This window comes from Stegostoma tigrinum, chromosome 32 (assembly GCF_030684315.1).
Source record: "Stegostoma tigrinum isolate sSteTig4 chromosome 32, sSteTig4.hap1, whole genome shotgun sequence".
Lineage (NCBI taxonomy): Eukaryota > Metazoa > Chordata > Chondrichthyes > Orectolobiformes > Stegostomatidae > Stegostoma > Stegostoma tigrinum.
The window spans coordinates 13,439,880-13,457,227 of record NC_081385.1 but is presented as its reverse complement, the minus strand read 5'-3'; the positions used below and the strand labels follow the sequence as shown (position 1 = coordinate 13,457,227).

Here is a 17,348-nt window from a genome sequence, read left to right as displayed (position 1 = left end):
ACTGGTTACAATGGAAAGAGCTATGCTTTGTTGCAACTGCCTATTAACTTCTGGCAGTCAATCTGGTCACAAAGTCCTGCTGGGAGTGGGTAGGTGTTAAGCTAAAGTTACCTTCCTAGTTATAGTTTTCCCACACCTGCCAAGGTGTTTGAAGACCTGGAGGCAAAAAAATCAGTTCCAGCAAGTTTATGGATTTGAAAGCATCGATCCTCTCTTGGCACACTATAGTTGATGCAGATGTGATATAGCAAGCTTATAATCTGTTAGTTGATCCATATGTACTCGGTCTATAGCACTCCAGGGTAGTGTTAATGATTAATCAGCCACTCTCACTTACAATAGAAACCTGGATGGTATATCTACCACCTCAAAGTGGTACTTCTCCAATTCAGCTTCAGTTAATCCTGTATGCCAATGCCTGGAGCAGTAGGATGCTTATCCCTAGACAAGTGATAGAAGCAGATTGCCATGCTCTGAATTGGGATGTTGTTCAGGGCTAATTCACTCATTTAATTCTCTGAACCTAGGTAAGTGGGTTACATCCTTACATGGAGAGAGTGTGGACTCTGTGTTAAGAATGTATTGACTGTATCTTGGTGAATCCTTAAATATAAGGATGATTGGTGGTCCAGCAAACAAAACTAAATCACCATTGTTATGACATTTCTGATTCTAGCCTTCCCCAGCAGCTCAGAATTAAACTCTGATTTCAGAAATTCTCATTTGTCTGAACAGTTATCCTAATTTTAAATAAAGAAAAATTTGCATTTATAAAGCACCTTTATGACTTCAGGACATGGCAAGTGCTTTGCAACCGAAGAAGTGTTCCTGAAGTGTAGACATTATTGGCTGGGTGGGATTGGGGCAGTTAACTTAGTCAGCTGGAAGGCTGGAAGGTGGTTCAGAATAACAGTAACAGTATTGGATTCATACTTTGTTCTGGTTGAACAGATATGGGCTTATCCCGTCACCCTGCCTTACAGCAAACTCACAGCATTATCTGTGGTTCGGTGACCCTTGGCTAATCAAGAATGCTACCTGCAGGAGAAGAATTCACTGTCATAATGGGATCCAGTTTAGGCACTGCACACTTCTGAAAAAGCACAAGGTAATAATGATTAGATCTTCAGTTTTTAGATCTTACCTGCTTAGATTTGTTGATCTTGTAGGACAATGAGCAGCAAGACTTCACCACAAGCCCAAGTCCATCAGAATCTCCCATGTAACGCTTTGTTCTTGAAGATCCCCCTAATTGTACTTAGCCAGGTCCTCGTTGACTGATCCCATCATCTTCTACCTGTAGCCAATCTGATGTGACGTACATCTGGCAGATGACATGTGTGGCCTGCCAGCATCTTTCATCTCTCTGCCACAAGGACTTGTCCTCTGCACCAGTGCCTCACTGTTGAGATTGTCTGTCTATATGATGGCCAGGAGCTTATGCTAGTGGAAGATGTGCAGCTGGTGTTGTTTTCTGACAAGGTTTTCTGGTATAGAGTGCAGTTGGTAAAGCTGCGAATGTGTGTTGTGGTAGTTTCACACCTGTGTTGACATTGTTGGATGGCCTACACAGTGTGGAGGTGTCTGATGATTAATGCTGCCTTGTAGATTCTAGCGTGTACAAAAGACCCAACACTGGCTGGATGTTGGGGAATTTACCCAGTTCTTTTTGGAGTGGTCCCTCCTCTTCATCTGCATGAACAATACATATGAGTTTAAGAGATAACCAGCTACACTCTTGTACTTTGTTGGAGGAAACTCAAGCCAACTGGAAGTGCAGGCTGATCAGCTGTTTACACTGGAGAGCGCATCCCCTCTGGTGGGGGTGTTGCCTTAGCTCAGCCAGATCAACAGCTGTTTTGCAATCCAGAGTGATGTCAACAACAGGGGTTCAATTCTTACACTAGTGATAGTTACTATGAAGGACTCTCCATCTCTGTATCTCCCCTAACCTTTGTTGCCTCTCATGTTAAACTATCACCAATCGTCTTCAGTTCATGAGAGAACAGCCCTATTAGTCTGGTAAGACTATGGTGGTCTACCTTTTAGGGTCTACTCAATGTCCAACGTTCTGGTAGAAGATAGTGCAGAGCCATTGTTGATCAATTTTGCACTGCCTTCACCCCTCCCAAAAACCCACACAACTTCCTCAGGCTGTTCACCTCAACACTGCCACTGTGAATTACATTCGGGCTGCAAATTCAACCCTTGGGCTCGCTTTGCTCACGCACCCTGAGGAACTGTCTGACTGATGAGAAGGAAAAGCAACATTCATGATTCCCAAAATATGATCCAACACAAAATTGACCACTAACAATCCCCACTCCCGTGCTGTGAAGCGGTTCCGTAACCTCGGAGGCGGGGGGGGGGGGATTGCGATTGAGAGTGATGGTCCTCCCGGGTAACATAGAGCGGGGCATTGCCAAAAATAAAACAGCTAAGATGGTAAAGCTCGAACGTAGAGGCAAGACAAGAGCTGTGCAGGAAAGGGGGAGGAGAATCAACAGAAAACCTGAGAGAGGGGATAGTTAGCAAAGCAAGAGAGGAGAGTTATTTGACTGTTTTTCTTCCTCTCCCCATGAAACCCTCTCCTTAGTGCTGCATATTCCGAGATCGATTTCCATTCTGTTCCGTTCCAGTCCGTGCAATTAGCATCTCATTAGCATCTGATTATCATCTGATTAGGCGGTGATTAGCATGAGGAGGTGGGGCAGCGCCTCCAATCCGCTCGGCTCGGCTCTGCACACAAGCAGGTGTATGTTCAACATGGCGTTTGCAATGCCCAGCGCTGCTGCTGCTTTTACTACTCACCATCTCCTCACCCTCGCTGTATGGGCACTTCTCATCGGGAAAGGTAAGCGGGGCTCTGTGGGAGAGAGGGCAGGGAGGCGAGCAAGGCAAAGGGCTTGGACACACACAACTGGGGAAGGGGGGGGGAGGAATAAAAACAAGCAAACAAACAAGATAGAAGCAGCAAGACTCCTCGCTTGTTTCAAGGCAGTGGAGTCAGCATCTGCTGGGGAGAGACAGGAAGATTGTGGGGAGGAAGAACCCGGTTGGTTACAGTTAGATCCTCAAAGTTCTTTTCCTGCACACCCTACTTACCCCCCCTCTCCGATTTGATTGCAACCCCCCCACCAAAAGCTGTTATTTTTTTTGGTGGGTTGGTGGGGTGTAGGGATTTGCTACATACGTGTTGTGTTGAACGTGTAACTTTTTTTAAAGCAAACATTGCGTCTGGGGGGTGGGGGTGGCGTATGGCGGTAGAAATCTCAGCAACTCGCTCCGAAGAATGGGAGTTTTATTTCCGAGAAACCAACTTGCGAGCCTGGCGGATTGTGCGGAGCCGCTTGGTTTTTGTCATCAGGCGGTGCCAGTGTTGTCTAGTCTTGCCCGTAACATGTTCGCATGGGGGACTGGCCGCTAAAGAAAACCCGCGGAACTGTGAAAAGTTGGGAAGAGATGATTATTGTTTGTCTTTTTCTCTTTGTTTAAAAAAAACTTGTTTTCGTGTTTGTATCATTTCCTCACTCAATCAGCGCGCGTTTGAGTTTTTGCGAAATTAAAATGATTTCTAGGGTATATTTGAGCCTGGGGTTGGCGGGGGGGGGGAGAAAGTTCAGCTGGAGAAAGAAGGGCGATGGCTCTCAAAGTATGCTTTTTCTCATATACGCTTTTTTTTCAAAAGAAAACAAGCGAACTGCGGTTTCTGAAGGGAATGTGTTCACTCGCGAAGTCACGGTTTGGTTTACATTGTAACTGATTTGCGATTGAAACTGATGTGAAATCCAACCTGACAAGCTGTTGTAATGACTAGATGTCAATTTCTGGACTACTCCTCTCCCTCTCCCCAATACCCACCCCCGAAGACACAAGTGGAGAGACATATATGACGCTGTCTCTTTTATTAAACGATGTGAAACCTCCCTCCTTTCCAAATGTTCTGATTTTTTTCTCTCTGTCGGGGGCTGTAAAAAGACACGAACAGCCCGCCTTTTTCGTCCCTCTCCCTCCCCTTCCTCTTACCTTTTGTTTGCTGGCCATTACTCAGCCACTTCCCTCTTTTTTTAAACCCTTCTGTAAACTCCCACCGGTTCTGTCTCTACAACCCGTACCCTATCAGTGGCTATGTAGCCCCACACGGTGTCTGCGCCTGGGACAGACCCCTGCGTTCCCAATCCCCGCGTTACAGTTAAAATTAATAACTGCAGACACGCAACTCGGGTTGACACGATTGAATCGGCATTAAACCGCACAGAAGGGCTTTGTGACTTTTTTCTCTTGCCCGTTCTTCACAATCTTGATTCGGACTGATCAATCATTTTCCCATTTTTTAAATCTTTGAAACCTGCAGCAAGGTTGTGTTTTTGTATAACTGTGTTGGGAGTTCGTGAAGGAGCGCTCCTTTTCCTGTAGTTATTTCCAATAGGGTAATAACGCACCCCTCGACGGAAGCGATAAGGTTGAATTAATTCCTGGATGGTGTTTTTTTTAAGAAAGTGAGGAAATGTCGTCTCAAATTACAGATCCTCTTTCATGCACCGGGAGCCATTGCCCTCCCAGCGTTAACATCAGCACTTACACTCGGTTTTAAGGAATTCCCTTTATGCATCGAGGTTCATGTGCTTTAATTTTTAAAGAAAAGTACTTGGAGCCGCTTGAGAATTCTGGCCAGTTGGTATTTAATGTTAATTAATCAGAGCTCTTGCTACTTGTGCAGTAGTTTAAACTCTGTAATAATCCCGGAAACTGCCGTTTCTGTGTGTAGCCCGTAGTTCAGTCGGTTTTCTTTGCCAAAGTTGTACTGGGCTGTAAGTGCGAAGGAAGGCAGCCGTATCACCAGTTATAACATTACCCTGGGTGCCGCCTCCGTGCCCGCTTGTTCGAGCAACCCCGGGCTAGTGGCTCTGCGGCTGGGGACATTGGCTGCGACCTTTTCACTTACGGGGGAGAGCAAACATTTCTTTGCACCGTCGATTGTCACAAACAAGAGCGCCATTGATTGACCTTTCTGGATTTAACAAATCAGAACACCCGAAACAGCAGCTAGTGCCCGTGAACAAAAGACCGTATTCATATGCGTTTTGTAGATGATTTCCTGCAGCACAATGAACGCTGTTCGTGATCAGTGCAAAACACAGGATCACTGTACTCCCTTGAATAGTTTTTTTTTCCCCTTAAGAGACCCCGATGCCGTTCACATTTCCTGGGAGATGCATTTTAATACAATGGCTTTTATTTTCCCGGTGCGTGCATGGATCGCTAAAGAAATTCAAAGCCACTTAAATGTCCAAAACCTGTTTCTCCTGGAGCATTTAAGAGAAATCATTGATTCCAGCATGCTACCGCATGTTTCATTTTGAAAGGCAGTTCAATCCTTTTGTTTGTGTGTTTTGTGAGTGGTTGCGAGTGGAAAGGAGGGGACACAGTGCCTCAGATTATTGATGTCAGTGTCCCACCTCAGATGTGGCAAACTTCTTCCCGTCTAATAAGGAAGACCATTTGAGTGCTGTAGTGTTTTGGGGGATATGTCGTTCAAGTTGAAATCATTGCATTGAATTGGAATTTTATTTTGTAGCCCTTACAGAAAGGGAAATGCAGATTTTTCTACTGTGCTCTTATCTATATATGTATTTAAAAACAGAACTGTCTGGCTCCGACTTGCTTTTTGTGCTCCTGAGATGTTCTCGTTGTAACTAATGGTACCATAACTACGAGATGTAGATCTAAGACATGCAGCAAATTTGTTACCTAGGAACCCTCCTTCAGATGTGCTGGCATTGACGTCCTTTCATCTTCCCATATCAAAGTCTGGCAGCATTTTTATTGTGCTTTTCAGTTCATTTGGGAATCTTACTCTGGATGACTTGTATTGGGAGAGATTTCAGTGTGAAAGAGTCTTGGCTGCAGAAGAAGAAAAAGGAATCTAAGACCTTGTCACTGAAGTTGATTAAATGTCTCTTCAGCCAGTTTAATGTTGGGCTTTTTATTTTGCGTGTGCTTCCTACAGCCCCTTTGACACCATATAGCTGACTACACTGTCTAGAAATCAATTATTGAAATTGTGTAATCTTTCTCTTTTAAACTTGAAAGGCATTTTGCATTTTATTCTATTTGCAAATAAACTGACTTGAAATTACTGCGAGACTCTTGGTTAATGAAATTTGGAAGATAGTAATTTAATAGGAGGGAAAGACTCGCTGTAACTTAGTCAGTTAATGCTTGAAAACCTCAATCACTCATAAAGATGTCTTTTTTTTTCTTTGATCTACGGGTCAGAGATAAAGGCCACGTAGCTTTGCTTTGAAATATTTTACTTTTTAAGTGGTGCATACAGTATTGATTTAGTTTGGTCCAGGTGATGGTACTCTGACAGCTAGTGAGATGCTATAATGCTCGTGTTATCAGTGTTTATTCAAGTAATACATGTGGATTTAATGTAGATAGCTGAAGTAGTTGAAGGAATCCAAAACGTTTCGGTAGCTTCTAAATTCTGACGCTGTCTTACATGTTGTAATACTAAACCTATCAAAATGTTTATAAACCCATCCACCAGCTTATTTATGCTGTAGATGCATAATTAATCCTTTTCAGACAGGAATTGAAAAAGTGATAAATGAGAATTGTATACTCTATTAGTTGGAGGCACTGACTAGTATTCACTGATGCTACAAGAGCCATTTACAGGCACTTTACTGCATAGAGCAGATTGGAATTGACAAATTTCCATGATAATGTTAACACAGCTTACTTTTTAATTTTTTTTCCTTCCCTGTGATGTTTCAACTGCTGTTTGCCGAGTTCATCCTTGTATGTCTTGGAGTGAGGTAGTCTCCATTCTCCCTGTAAGTCAGAAATGTCTCCAAGATGATTGTTTTTTTTTCTTTCTGGCCTGTTTTAAGTGAGGGTGTTGAAGCCTCAAGGCTTCAATGTTCAAGCAGAATCCTGATTAATTTCAAAGTGACACAGTATCCAGTTTCAGATTTACCCTTTATTCTCCTATGACCTACTACTGCTGAGAACAGCCCTTTCTGTATTTGCAAACATTTCCAATGTTCGGGCAATGTGTAAGAAATCCAACTCCAAAAGGGGGTGGGTGTCATGGGAGCTGCTTATGATCCATGGACTGCAGTCTGTATATCCCAGTGCAGTATTGATTGAGTTGTAATCATTAAGTGGGTTATCCAACCAGAGCTCTTAACTTGCGCACAATATTCCTTCTAGTGGCTTAGCCAAGAATTGCTGGAACCGACCCAGCTGAGGAAGGACATGAGCAAACAGGAGAAAATGTAATCCTATGGTATGTTGATCAGGAGCCAATACTGAGCACTTTCTAATGTAGAAGTAGTCAGTTTTGTGTTTTTATTGTCTAATGGTTAGCATCCTGACCCATAGCATGACAATTTTTTTTAATCGTTCTTTTTTAGTCTGGCAATCTTGTTAGTGAACTAGAACTAGCAGTTGCTCTTCTTATGAGGCATCATTGAAACTGAGCTTACTGTCCAGACTGTTACTGCTTGCTGGCAACAACTATTGCATCCCATTGGAAGTGGTGGAAGGAGAAACTAGTATCTGTTTTTAAAGTTTGTTGGTATGATGTATTTCTAGTGAGTGAGACTTTGCCAACTCTAATGATTCACAGTTCAGGAAATCTTTCCAGTGTTCTGAATGAAACATTGCTGCATTGGAAACAAAACTAGCTTGTAACAACACTCTGCATTCTCACCAGCAGAGCAATGTTATTCATTCTTTTCTGCAATCAATCATGGACTGTAGCCTGTTGCTTACTCAGTATTGTTTTAGTTTTTTCAATCTTGTATAAAACCCAAGGAGAGACGGTTGTATTTGCAATATCTATAACATAGAAAAACTCATATCAGAAAATGTTAAAATCATTTAAAACATGTTATTTGTGCCATAGCTGCTTGTGTTGAGACCAGGATTTTAATACCTGCTTATTTTCACTGCCACTGCCAGGGTGGACATCAGTCGACAGAGCATATCCCTACCTAATGTTGCATCAGGCATCATGAGAATCCCATTCCAGACAATGTTATGGCTCATATGGCCAAAGGGATTTTTTGTCATTGGCTGGGCAGACTCAGCTATTAATCCCTGTCAGTTCAAATCATGCTCACTAATATTATATCATGAATCTTGCAGAAGAAATGGACTGTAATCTAAAGAGAATGACAGTCACTCTCAATCCTGGAGTTTCTCTAAGATTTTGTCCAGTGAGAATTCCTTATCCATGTTAGCTGTTTTGGTCTGCTTCAATAGTCTTGTGGTCTTTCTCCCTTTTAAAAAGTAAGGAAAATTAAAACTAATATTCCACAATTTGTGATTGCCTTCAGTTCTGTGTATTGTTCAATGTATCTGTTCATGTTGCATTTTGTAAAGGGTTGTACATCACACTAATAATGTCACCTTTCAGACTTTGCTGAACTTGCAGTGCTCTCCATTACCCAACTACCTTAGTAGGGATAAACAGATCTTGCCCTGCTATTTGAATCAAAATTGAGTTGTTTCAGATAAGTGACCAGAATGACTTTAGGGTAGATTGGCTCAGTTATGCAGACATTCAACATCAATTGAAATGTTTTTTGTTAATTTTTAAAGTGCTGTAGTAGCTTTTATTTAAAGAATAGGTCATACCTGACCAACTATTTAATCCAGACTGTGATGCAGAATTGCTACCAGCATTCATACATAAGTGCCATCTCCTTGTTCTCTTCAGGCAAGGGTTACACCCCTCCCCACCCCACACCAAACACACCCACTCAGTTTCCAGCACAGGGACGTAGTTAACATTTCACAATCGTTTTCAGCCTTCCAAACAGATATTTTAAATTAAGCTGCGGAGACTTGGACATCTCCTAAACTAGGTGATGCTTGATTTCAGACCTTCACACCATAGATGAGGACATAACCATTCCACCACAAAGCTCTTTCATATCATATTAAACCAAGGCCCTAATAGCCGCCTCCAGGAACAGCGGTGTTGACAATACCTCTCAGCCATAAGGTCTGGGTTCACGCCTCTCCTGCTCTGGAGGTGTGTTGTAACCTACAATGTTTATAGCACTAGTCAAAGCTGACTTCGTTTCTTGAGATTACAAGGCATAGAGCTGGATGAACACTGCAGGCCAAATGGGAATGCTGATGTTTTGGGTCCGGAAGCATGTTGACTAAATTCAACTCTCAACCAGCACCACCTAAAAAATCAGATTTAATCATTGATTCATCTCTGCTGCTTACCATGGGATCATACAATTTTTTTTTAAACTGCAGCTATGTATGTCTTAAAGCTGAGACTGATTCTGTTCAGCTGTTGGCTAATTCTCATTGAGTTGCAAATCTGGATGTTCTTCCTCCTGCCCCCCTCCTCCCCAGATCAGCTCACTAATGTGTAAATTCACACATACATGATGATCTGACCAGGTCATCAAATGTTTTGTCTCTCACTTTCAATTACAGGCATGGTAAGCATAGTAATACCAGAGACTGGAACGATTGGAGCAGGGGAGGTTTTTGACAGCTTAAGTCTGCCTCTATTAAAAATAACTTTTTTCAAAACATTGTACAGTACTGAGTACTTACTGTTTTTAAAGTGATAACCTGTGATTGTGTTAGTGTTTTGGATGAATTATTTTAACTTAGAATGAAAAACATTCAGTATTTTGGGGAATATGCCAACATGAAATGTCAAATTGAGCTGTAAGATAAGAGTTAGAACGTTTTGTTTGATTCAAATTTGGAAATGTTGCAACCCATTCTTCGGTTGTTAAAGAAAACAGGTGTGGATTGTTTGTTGATTTTTAGTACATGATAACATTGGATATGAAGTGGGTTATTACTTGCCATTTTCACTTATATGCTTTTTGGAAAACGTAACTGCATGCTATATTCAAGATTCAGTGTTTAATTTGCATAAACTCATTATCATGGAACACTTGATTAACTTCTTAGGGAATTAATGTGAAGGTTTGTTCTCTCGCGAATAATTCCCCTCTTCCCATCTTGTGATCTACCTTCATTTAGCAGGTTATAATACAGGTGGGCATTGGGTACTCTGATCTCTTCCACGGTGTTTACTGGTTCACGTGAAAGCTACTAAGCTTTGGAAGGTTATTCAACAATAGGGAGCCTGCAAGCCCTTGCCTACCCGAGCCTGACTTTTCTCCATGAGACAAACTCCCTGGCTGAAACTATCAGGAGGCCGAATCAGAAGAGGGCACAATCAACACTTACTTCCTCTTTCCCTTTAGCATAATGATGTCGATGTCAACTGCAGCCATTCCACTCCCATTCTGGGTGAAAGTAGCTAGCTTAACTCTTCCTTGGACGTTTTAGACTGAGGAATTTGCTCAGCACTGTGTGTGTGTGTGTGTGTGTGTGTATCTATTCATTAGCTCATCACACCTGCCAGGGCACATACACCCTTTAATATAATGAGACTACATTCAGTGCAAATGTTGGTGAGCAAACATGCCTATTTTATAAGCCTTGCAATTCATTTTTGATTGTATAGTGATGCTTTTGAGAGACAAATGTGTTGGCATTCTTGTCTGAGTGAGCTAGCTGTGTATTAAAAGTGGCAGGAAATGACCAGTCACACAAAATTTGGACTTCCCATCCCTGACTTTCAGACAGATTCATTCTTCTTGCTTGTATGTGGTCTGTTTTTTGGTGGCATTTAAATATGCTTAGCATGGCTACTTGCTCATGATATCCTAAAGGCAGAGAGGGGACTTTTTTTGGGGGACGTGTCTAATATGGTGTGTGTGTGTTCAGACATATTCCATTAACACAAGTGGTTCAATCAAAATTCTGTTTCCAGCAGTGATGAAGTCCTAAGTGTGGGACTCCCTTCGGAGAGGGAATTAACGGTTTTAGCAATTTTCCCTTGGTTTATTCAACTAGCTGCCTAATGTATGCCCTGAAGTTCCTTATCCTCTTGGTTTTAGAGGTGACAATTTAGCTTTGATTCTTCATTTATGATTCATCCATTAATAGAAGCTTGAGTCTGATTTAGTACTGCAGTCCGTTAGGCATTTGCAGTTTTGTAGAAAAAGCTTACAGTCATAAAACTGGCATGCCAGTTGTAGTGCTAGCATGTGGCGCAGCAGCTGTTGGACCTATGTGCATGTGTCACTGGGTGGGAAATCTGTGAACACAATGCATTCTTGCTACTGTTAACTTCTACAGTTCTCTGCTTATACAGATGTCAAATGTCTTTACGTGGGAGCAGAAATTCTTGTTTTCTTTTCCTCTTCATGTTTTACTTGGTTCAATGCCTATTTAGCTTCAGTCTTTTTAACTATTGGCATTTTGAATAGATGTCTCATTCCTGTACAGCTTAGGAATATGAATAGTATTATAACAGCCTGAATGTGTGTTTTTTTAACAACTTTTCATCCAAAGTTTGTATGTGATGCACACTGAGATGTTGCAGCCAGTAATTGGTTTATTTATCCTAAATGGTGTCTGTGTGCATTTAATGTCAGCGTAACACAAAAATGGCACATCTGTGACATGTAGTGTATTGAATGATGGGCTAATTCAGTGTGTCGGGGTTGGGGAGAGGGTTGCGTGGTGTCAATGATCAAAGGTCAGGCTGAGTCAGGCAGGAGCAGAGTTTTGAAGCATTGTTGCTCAGACTGCAGCCAGGAGATGTTAATTGCTGAAATGTCACTGCAGTGGTGGTAGGTATTGAAAAATATCCAGTTGCTGCCGCTGAAACTGTGCCAGATGTATGATTCTTCCCATTTTAGATCCCCATCCTCGTGCAATGGGTCTGGATTTTAAACTGGTTGAGATTGATACATGTGTTACAATTAATCTTAGCAAAGCTGTGTATGTCGGCTAGAAGATGGACAAGGAGAATGTTGAGTTGTAGGTCATTAAATACTATGTATCTTCATGCACTTTGTGTGATGAATTCCACGTATGAAATACAGCAGAGGGTCAAGAGTATTCCTCAGCTGCCACTTTGTGTTGCTGACGCTTTTAAAAGCATTGTTTTGTATAGAAATGTCAAATGCCTTAAATTTCCAGGCAGAGAATCCTCTCTACAATTCTGCGTAAACTAGACGCAGGTGCCTGAAACATTTTTTTTTCCAATATTTTTCAAAATTATTCTTTTCAGTTACGTAATTATAGTTTCTGACAGTTCAGCTGGGCCCCCTAAATATCTAGCATGCTCAAGTGCTCCAACTGCTTCCTGTTCCTTTATAAAGAAATGTTCAGTGTTTGAATGTTCCACACAGCCTGACTTTCTTGTCCCAAGTGTGCTTGAACATACACGTGAATTAGGAGCTAGATATGACTGCTCAGCCCCTCAAATTTGTTCTGTCAAATCAACAGGACCAATAGCTGATCTGATTAGGGGAACACTGTGTGGCTTAGCATTTAGCACTGCTGCCTCTCAGTGCCAGGGGCCGAGATTTGATTCCACTCTCAGGCGACTGTCTTTGTGGAGTTTATGTTCGCGTGGGTCTCCACCAGATGCTCTGGGTACCTCCCAAGGATGTGCAGGTTACGTACCCGTGAAATTTCCTGGGCATATAGGTTAGGTGGATTTACCCATGAGAGGTACAGCGTTACGTGGATGGGGTGGGTCTGGGTGGTACACTCTTCAGAGGGTTGGTTTGGGCTAGATGGGCCAAATGGCCTGCTCCTACATTGTAGGGATTCTGTGATAGCTCCATGTTCCAGCTTTGAATGTGGCTTCCTTGTTTGATCAAAATCTTTTTACCTCTAATTATAAAAATATTCAAGCACTCTGCTTCAACCACATTTTTGAGAATTCCAAACATTCATAACCCTCAGAACAAAAAATGCTGCTCTCTGTCTTAAATAGATGATTCCTTCATTCCTGATACGTCAACTCCGTACACCCTTTCACATCCACCCTATTGAGACCCCTCCTCATCTTCGGATTGCCTTCAGAAGGATCTCCTGATGTTCAACTGCCTTTTGTTTTTTGTTGGCTCCCTTTTGTACTAAAATAAGTGACAGACCTGCAACTTTTAGATAGTGGCTTTCGCTGTTGCTGCAGCAGTTTTGGGAATCTAACAGCCAAATTGCGCGCACAAAGTCATGACCAGATTTTTTTTTTCCTCTGAAGAAGGGTCCAGACCCAAAACCTCAGCTTTCCTGCTCTTCTGCCTGGCCTGCTGTGTTCATCCAGTTCTACACCTTGTTATCAATGACCAGATATGCTTATTTTTGTGATTTTGTGGAATAAATATTGGCCTGGGCACCTGTCCTTCAGTGTAGCTCTCCTCTCTACCAGACGTTTCTTTAATAACTCACCTAAGAATGATACTTCTGACAATGCAGCACCCCCCAGATGACAGCACGTGGAGTGTCTTCCTGGAATTTTGCATGCTCTGGAGTCTTCATTCTACCTTTGCTTTATTTACTTGTGTGGATTCGATGATCTGCTTCTTCATATAAGCTGTCAAAGCAATCAATTAAATACTTTTCTGTGAATCGCTGTAGAAAATTAATTGCTACTCTATCTCAATTAAAGCAAATTAAATTGTAGCCATGGACATGTCTTCACTTTGTTGTACAAATCCTTGCTGTAAGTGAATAGAAAATTGTTACAATTCTCTCAGTTAAAAGTTATTTCAAATTTTATTCAAAATAAAATGCAAGTGAGCAGCGAGAACCAGTTTTATTTATTCAGTGTAACTCAGATGCATTGTTAACCTGAAATTCTAATTCTGTTTAATATAGCTTTGCATAAATTAAAGGTTCATTTGCATAAATCTTTTCATATTCTCCTCCAGGCTAAATGTGGCACTGACTGTTTACACCTTACGTAGTCTAGTGTTAATTTTTCTGGATCAGTACCCTGAGTGATTTTGTTCGGGCAGGAAATAAACTATGATCCCACCCTATGGTTGAATAACACCCTGGTTTCTGATTTAAGTATTTGTCACTTGCGTATGTTATCAGAGGGATGTTGACACCTATGGAACTGCATATAACAGGCATGGAGACATTTAAATGTGAAAATTAGTGCTGTGAATGGAGATTCACTAACTGACTAGAATTCAAGGGCTTGGTGCCATTAGAAGTTAACTATCAGTTGGACAATAGACACTAAACATTGTGACTCAGTGGTATTTTCCATAAAGTGAGAGATGCTTTATAGCATGTGAAGAAGGGTCTAGGCCTGAAATGTCACCCTTCCTTCTCCTCTGCTGCTTGGCCTGCTGTGTTCATCCAGTTCTACACCTTGTTATCTCATGCTTTATAGATACCTTGATTTCAAAGTAGCCGTCCTTTTTTAGACATTTTGAAATTCAAAGTGTGAAATGAAAATTTGTCATGAGTTAGCCATTTTCCTTATCAAAAATAAACCTGTTAATAAAGATAAAAGCAGCTATCAGAACAAACCTAGTATTTAAGTGAAATGTAACAAAGAGCACAAAGTGTCAGACCTGTGCTTTAAAGCAATGTTTATAACTTCGACCCAGCCTGTTTCATTCCTGCTGCATTCCAATGAGTGCAGGAAAATCTGTTCCGAGTTTCGGCAAAGTGATACCCATGACCTATGGAATGATTCTGTTTGTGCATATTATATAATTTTGAAGGATTTTTTTAGTTTTGCTCCTTGATCTGACTCCAGGCGTTACAGAATATGGGGAGGCAGTTGATGAAAATGGCCTTGGCCAGTTCAGTATGCCATAAGATACAGCTTTAAAACCTGTGTTTCAACTATGCAAAAAGAGCTGTGCTGTTTTCCTTTCTGCCCTCAGATTCTGACATGAAGCAATCTGTCTTGCATTGATCTAGCCTCAGGAGAGAGAGCTGGTTTTCCTTGAATGAAATGAGAACTGCTGCATGTGATGTGAAAGAAAAGGAGGAGAATTGCCTAAACTGTTTTATAATAGAAAATTTGGAATATTTGCTTGCACCTTGATTTGTGGTGCCAGTGGTACGTTCTCATTCTGAGCCAAGAGTTGCAGCAACTGTTTATTAATACTATATTCTGGAGCTATGGAGACTGGTGGTGGAAGCTCCAACTTCCCTTGGTAGCATGTGGCTGGTCTCCTCCATTGCGATCTGCCATTCATGTAGATATCTGAAAGGATTTGCAAGCTGACAGTCACCCTGTTTTTGCCACATTATGAATGCGTGCTGCTTGGCCATCCAGTCCTGGAGCAAATCATCCAACAGTGTGAGCCCTTGGGGCTGTTGTAGTGCAGTGATAGTGACCCTCCCTCTGGGCCAGGAGACACAGGATAAAGTCCCACCTTGTCTAGATGTTATAACATCTCCGAACATATTGATTTTGTTTAGGCTTCTCTGAATTCAGACAATGAAACTAATCTGATCTTCCTGGTTGCAATGTGCTATGCTGACAGGCATAGACTCACTGAGCACATTGAGGCAATGTTTCCTCAATTATTCTTAATCCATCACAGGCTAAATCAGCCAACTGACCCTAAATTGCCAAAGTTTTAAATGCTACTTCTGCTGGGTGGCTTTATTTATAATGAGTTACTTGTTGATTCTTAAAGATTATTCTGTAGCTGGTTGGTTCTATGGATTTAGATGCTGTTGCAAAAACTTTTTATTTTAATGGTATTTAACATAATCTGAAAAATTTTGGGGTATCTGGACTGAGCTTGCATTTTGTTGAATTTTGCAAATGTATTTGATTTTGCAAACAAGTGGCAATGTAATGGGGTTTTGTAGTAATATTGTAGAGATGATTAAAGTGGGACCATATTTGACAGCTGCTGGGATTTTCAATTAATGGCATGTCTGATGAAAAGATGCGGCCAAAAAAATTGACCCCAAGTTTGTTTTCTTAGGCCAGCATTAAATTTTGAGATGAGATGAATGCTGTAAGTTTAATGAAATGATGACCAGTATAGTGTTGAAGGATTTGGTGCTTTGGTGTCTGGTTTAAACTATTGACTCCCCCACTGCAGGGAGGGAATTCCCAGTCTTTGGTTTATGGGGAGCGAAAGAAAGCATGGTTCTTGAAGAAGTCTGCATTTGGGTATAAGGAATAAGCAGATGCTGGAATTCTGAAACAGCCACCGAGTGCTGTAGAAACCCGGATTTCGCAGCATCTGTGGGGAGAGAGCAAGAGAGAAAGTGTGAATATTGAATCCAGAATGACTCATGTTTCTAAATCATACCAGATTAACTGTTTCTGTCTTCACAGATGCTGCCAGGCCTACTGAGTTTCTCCCAGCATTCTGTGGTTATAGAATGTACATTATTTCCCCCCCCCCCCCCAACAACACTGCATTGCACACCCACTGTAAAAGTTGGGGATTGGTGATCTAAAGTAAAAAGAAAGAACAAATCAGGGGTTCAGATATTCCCTTCCTCCACTGGCCTTTTTGTTTTTTATTCCCTGCACCCCGTCTTCTGACAATCTATCTCTGTCTCCCCTTCTGCCTACCACTCCGCCCATCCCCTCACTCTTTTTCCTAGTCTCTTACTTGTGCTGTTTGGTATGATTTTTCTGGATGAATGTTTAAAGACTGAGTATCAGCGTTAATTTGACCAGATTTCTGGAATCCAGTACCCTGGTTCTTTTTAAAAAGATAATTCCAATCAGCCGAGCTGCCCCTGGCTAATTTTCTAGAGGAACGGGTGGGGTGGGGTGCATGCGTACTTTATATGGATGATTAGAGAGTGCAAAAAAGTGTTTCAGAAGAATTCAGTGAAGTTCTGAAAAATAACCCCGTCAGTAACTTTGCTTATGACAAGTGGCTACAATTCTGTTCCCTTCAAAGGGTATTTAGCAGAGCGAGGGATTATTTCAGCAGCCGGCTGGAATTTTCTTGTGCTAAATCTGCCCAAGAGTGACACCACTGGTCAAATCTCAAAATGCTCTGGATATTTTTTCAGTTCCATGACTGACCAGCAGTGTCACTGTTCAACATGTTACCACTATTGATAGGAAACTTTTTGAATAAACTAAGCTTCAGTTTATTCAGTGACTTTTTTTTGCAATCTGTAGCGAAAGAAGAATTTCACCTGTTTCCAAACAACAGCTCAAAATGACTTTCAAGCATCCCTGAGAAGAATTGGCACCTTTTTAAAATATGATTTTAGCTTATGAATACTTTCTGATGGATTGAAAACATCACTGTTTTGGAGTGAGAGCCACATTTCTGTCCTTTGCTGACAGCTACATCTTTGTAAGGATATCTTCAATGACTTTGATTCTTTCTTTTAGTGAAGGTTATGAAGCAGAGCCTCTTCACTTTAAAGTGAAGACTGTCTGTCTAATTTTGTTTTTAATTATACCTCCTTAGTAATGACACAGCTGTGCTCTATCTTCCCTTTAAATAGATCCACCTCTC

General features: G+C 41.4%; 1 protein-coding gene across 5 annotated transcripts in view; it reads left to right on the top strand.

Annotated features, from left to right (window-relative positions):
• The first annotated feature begins 2,533 nt into the window (after positions 1 to 2,533).
• The window catches only part of LOC125466883 (cell adhesion molecule 1), a 376,965-nt gene continuing 362,150 nt past the window's right edge, over positions 2,534 to 17,348 (top strand). For 3 of the 5 annotated variants that reach the window (XM_048562003.2, XM_048562002.2, XM_048562000.2), the window contains exon 1: positions 2,537 to 2,854. In XM_048562003.2, the coding sequence (XP_048417960.1) occupies positions 2,698 to 2,854 (157 nt within the window). In that variant the 5' untranslated portion in view covers positions 2,537 to 2,697. Of the gene's footprint in view, positions 2,855 to 17,348 lie in introns of all 5 variants that reach the window. The other 2 variants (XM_048562001.2, XM_048562004.2) reach the window with 2 other exon arrangements.